The 5,199-nt window shown below is 39.5% G+C and overlaps 1 protein-coding gene across 1 annotated transcript in view; it reads right to left on the minus strand.

The window, feature by feature from the left end:
• Window positions 1-1,669: 1,669 nt before the first annotated feature.
• LOC102876878 overlaps window positions 1,670-5,199 on the minus strand; it is a gene marked incomplete at its 5' end in the record, with an annotated part of 41,075 nt that continues 37,545 nt past the window's right edge. Inside the window, one exon of the mRNA XM_006890388.1 lies at window positions 1,670-1,715. Within this exon, the coding sequence (XP_006890450.1) occupies window positions 1,670-1,715 (46 nt within the window). The remainder of the gene's footprint in view (window positions 1,716-5,199) is intronic.

Genomic DNA, 5,199 nt, shown 5'->3' on the forward strand with positions numbered 1-5,199 from the left:
TCACTGATAAGGATGTGGAATGAAAAAGAAATCTCTAGATATCACTAGGGAGATCTGTTGGTCTGGTGGCAAAAAGCTGTGCTGCAATCGCAAAGGTGTGTGGTTCGGGGCCACCAGCTGCCCTGCTGAAGAAGGATGGACAATCTCCTCCCATGTGATTAACTGCCTCTGAAAACCCGCCAGAGAGTCAGCTATGGGTTGGTTTCGACTTTACAGTACACAACAGCAACAACAACAACAAGAACAACAACAGATATTACTGGTTTGAGGTAAAATAATACATATATATTTAATATATGTATCCTTAATATAATAAGCAACAATGTTTATTCATGCATTTCTTGTATTTATTACCTTTGAATTATGGTGTTGGTTGTTTTCATTCTACTCAGGAGACATTAGGATATAATACACATTTTAGAAAGAATACTGGTTTCCTGTGGTGAACAATCTTCTGGTAACTTCAGGATCCCATCCAGCATTTTTAAATTTGGCAAGCAGGAGAATACGCTAAAGCAAAATTAATAAACAACAACAAGGAAAAGGTAACTAAATTGAACAAAAACCTTTTATCTCACTTACTCTTCAAAAAGGAATGTTGTAGTTTGTTGTTATAAGAAAAATAAGAGACTCTCCGTTTACTCTGTTTTTCTTATCTTCTAAATGGAAATAAAGTGTTAGTCACATTCATGGACTTGATGGATCCTACTCTAGTTTGCTCTATTTGGAATCTAACAGATCTAGAAGCCGATGGTCAGTATTGATCAGAGAGTTAGGGTTGTATAATTTGTTTTTAGAAAAGAGTTTCATTCTAGGTTTTATAAAATCCTATAAAGAAGAAGGAAAAAAAATGAATGAGTAGATGTCTCTGACTATGAAAAAGTGAGATCATACCACATGTGTGCATTATAAAGTTAGAAGGTTGAAAATAAAAGGATAAAAAGAGAGGTAATCCCTGTTGTTCTTTGTATAATAATTATTAAGGGAAGAATTCTGGCTAAGAGGTTGAGAAAAAAAAATTGTGCTGTGTTACTTTTTCTTGAAAAAGAATGTTCTTGAAGGTTATACTTCAAATGTAGCACTCTACCGCCAGGTTCAGGAAGGGGTCCAATTTCACTGAACCAGCATGATGGTCATGTACCTGCACTGTTAGGTAACAGTGTTCATTTAAGTGGGTAACCTTCCTAGATATGGGAATTCTGAGATTCAGGCCAGAAGAAATACATTGCATCTCATGTTGCTGGGATGAAAAGTACTAAAATCTCTTCGTAGATGTGTTAAATCACACAATAAAAGTGCTGAACTCTTGCAAACATCCACAGACTACATGTCTTCTTGGTATTAAATGGCTTTCCACACATTAGCTCATTTAATTCTTATTATCAACCCTGAGAAGTAAGTTTTTATTCCTATTTAAGTAACCTAGCTAAAAAAAAAAACATAAAGCCAGTGACCAATTGAGATTAAAACCTAAGTCTTTGGCTCTGGTACTCTCAGTAAGCTGCCAGAGAGTCCTAACAAATGGTTCTTTTAAAAAAAAAAAAAAAAAAGTCAGGCTGTGGTGAACCAGGATCATATCAGCTCCTGGAGATTGGCATGAGTTTGTCTGGGGCTGTCCCAGGAAGTGGGCTTCTCTTTGCCTACAGAACTTACACTATTAGCTCTATCATTAAATCCTTTCTCTTTTGAACTGTGCTGTCTTCTTACTGGAGGATCTGAAACAGAGGAACGAGAAGAGTCACAAATCTAGGTGACAATGAGCAACAAATTCTCATAGGTTTTGGGGGTTTTGTTTGTTTGTTTGTTTTGTTTTGTTTTTAAATCTGAACATCTTATAAGGACCATTGAATGTCTCTTTCAAATTCTTGACATAAAGCTACCCAGTGACCAAAGAAAGATCTTAAAGTAGAGATTTGTGACTGAGAACAGAACTCAAAGTATGGACATGGGTGGGACTTGAACTTGGTTCCTCTCGTGAGTGGATGCGTAAACATTTTCCTCCTACTTTGACATGATCGAGCATTTTCAAGCTCATTCAAAACAATCCTATGCTGCCGCCTAAGTCAATATAACCTGGCCTTATATAGCTTGAAAGTCAACATATGTCCATGTTGGACAGAATCCAAGGCAGTTAATAATGGAAATGCAGTAGAACCTCATTATAGCGCCCTTTTTCACATAACTCCATTCTGTATTATGGATTTTGAGGACAGATTTATAGCGAGACCTTGGAGCATATCAGATTTCAAACAATTAATCTTAATCATATTGTTGTAAGTCTCTCTTTGAAAGGAGCAAAGTGACTGTGTTGGGACCAAAATGTTTCATAAAATACCACACATAAATCCAGAAAAAGAAAATATGCTACTGATAAATTATCTCTGTGACGAGGAAAGAGCTATATATGAGCTATGTTGAAATGTCCAGCTAAATCAGTACTGGTAGCAGAAAATAGAATTTTTAACTCCCAAAACAATATCATAGTTAAATATTTGTTCCATAGTAAAAACAACTGTGCTGTAGGTATTCAACATTACACACAAGCAGTTTGAGAATTTACTATCACAAGAGATGTCATTTTGCTTCTAGACAGCAATCCCAGAGGAGACAACTGAAGTAATGAGATGTATGTGGTAAAAATGGAGATTAAAGTTCTTATTTTGACAATTTATCATGTACATCAGGCCTTGAAGAGCCCAATATTCTATAGGCTTCTGGAATTTAGCTGCTGTCATGGGGATACAGCAATGTGAGAAAAGGAGGGGGGTGAGAAATAGGTCTTCTGTTGAAATTGGATGTGGATGAAAGGCTGTAATTATAGGACGGGGCACACTCCAGGAGGTCCTCACCCTGCATGCGACAGATTTGAACTGAGAGGTGAGATGACCAGTGGTCCCATAATGGCAAATGTAGGCTCTAGAGCTTAACTGCCTGTTTTTATGCTTCTGATTTCCAGAAGTTCGCTAATAGAGGTGCCTGAAATTAGGTGGCGATACATAAATGTACAGGTTACTTGGTGCACCTGCTAAAGTTGTTTCGATTCCACTGCTACCATTAGGAATGTTTCTAGCAGTGACAAAAACATAAAAAATACTGTCTTTTTGGCATAGCCTAGAGCCTTTCAACCACTGGATTAGACACAATCAATTCAGCCTGTTGGCTCCACAGGGAGTTGTATTAAAGTCAAAGGTGGCATCTCTTTGGAAGCTGAAATACCAGCCACTCAGTGGGAGAAGAATGGAGAGATGCCTCTGTGTGATTTACAGCTTCAGGACACCTGCCTGTTGGAAGGTCAAGTACGAGTCAGGAATGACTTAGTGGTAATAAAGTTTTGAGTTTTTATTCACTCATGGTAACCTGTGTGACCCAGAAGCAAAGAACAAAAACCAGGATGAAATAATTTCTACGACTGTCAGAAGGAATTTGATGCTGTTGTTGTTGAGGACGGTAGAGTAAGAACCGACCCATAGCTGACATGCCGGCGGGTTTGCAGAGGCAGTTAACCACATGGGAAAAGATTCATCATCCTTCTGACAGGGGTCTTCTATATTTTCAAGGTTTGTTGTTATGTGGCCTAGGTACAACAGCTTTGAACCCTTCTCTATCCCTTGCCAACTTTATTGTCTCTTACACCACTACCCCCATTTCCCCAGTACCTGAATCAATCCATCTCATTGAGGGTCTTCCTCTCTTGTGCTGTCCCTCCACCCTCCCAAGCATGATGTCCCTCTCCAAGGATTGGTCACTCCTTGCAACAGGCCCAAAGTATGTCAGATGAAGCCTCAGAATCCTTGCTTCCCAAGTAGCAGCTTGGCTTCACCCTCTCCAGGACAAACTTGTTTGTTCTCCTAAGCAGTCCATGGTATATTCTATGCTCTTCTCCAGCACCACAGCTCAAAAAATCATCAATTCTCCTATCATTCCTAGTCATTCTCTAGCTTCCTGATGCTTAGCTGGTAATTGTGAAGACAATGGCCTGGATCAGGCGCACCTTAGTCTCTAAGCTGACATCGTTGCTCTCAGTACTCTGGAGAGGCTCCTGACAACAGACTTTCCCAGGGAAATTAGTCTTTTGATCTCCTGGCTGCTGGTACCAAGAGTACTGATTGTGGAGCCAAGCAAACTGAAGCTGTGAACAATCTCAATCTCGTCACCATTTATCATGATGATGCCAATCAGTCCAGTGATGAGAATCTTTGTTTTCTTGATGTTGAGCTTCAACCCATATTGAAGGCTGCAGTCCTTGACCTTCTGCAGCAAGTGCTTCAGATCCTCCTCAGTTTCATCAAGCAAGGATGTGTCATCTTCATAACAGGTTGTTGATGAGTCTTCCTCCAATCCTGATGCCACAGTCCTCCTAATAGAGCCCAGCCTCCTGGAAGATCTGTTCCACAGTTTGTTATGATCCACACAGTCAAAAGCCTTTGCATAGTCAATGAAACACAAATAAACATTCCTCTGGTACTCTGTGCTTTCAGCCAAAATCCATCCAACATTAATGATTATATTCCTAGGACACAGCCTCTTCTAAACCCAGCCTTCACATCTGTCAGTCCTCTGGTGATGTGCTGTTCCAGTTGATGTTGAATAATTTTCAACAAAATCTTGCTTGCATGTGATATTGATATTGGGTTACTGCACTCTGTCATGTCCCTTTTCTTTGGAATGGGAACAAACAATACTTTTATTTTAATGTTAGGGAGTCTGTTGACCTAGAGAATATAGAGTCATGCTTCCAACCCAAAGGGAAGCAGTTCAAATCCGCCAACCGCTTCACAGAGGCAATCTCCTCCGGTGGCGTTTGCTTCCTCTGAAAATGAGCTTCCAGGTCATCTCTGAGCAAGTTCCGATTTGATGACACATATTGACAGCAACACTTAACCATTATGGGGAAAATACATGTATTTGAACCTCTTTGTAAAGTCACATTTCAGTCAATCAGTTTCATCACTGATGTTTGAGTGATAATCCTGACCTTATACTGGATTGTAAATCACACAGCAGGAATCATCCTAACTTTCTCCCTTGAACCAGCAAAGAATCATCACCTTCAACAGTGCAACTTCCAATGGACGAAGCCACCGGAGTTCCCTTCTCATAGTACATGAGATGCCTAACATTAGTACAGTAGCAATAAAGTAATGGATAGAAAAGAATTCATGAAAGAAGACCGAGAGGATCAATTCAAAATTCTTTAGG

Source organism: Elephantulus edwardii, unplaced genomic scaffold, assembly GCF_000299155.1.
Source record: "Elephantulus edwardii isolate Elephantulus edwardi_28Jun2011 unplaced genomic scaffold, EleEdw1.0 scaffold00088, whole genome shotgun sequence".
In the NCBI taxonomy this organism is placed as follows: domain Eukaryota; kingdom Metazoa; phylum Chordata; class Mammalia; order Macroscelidea; family Macroscelididae; genus Elephantulus; species Elephantulus edwardii.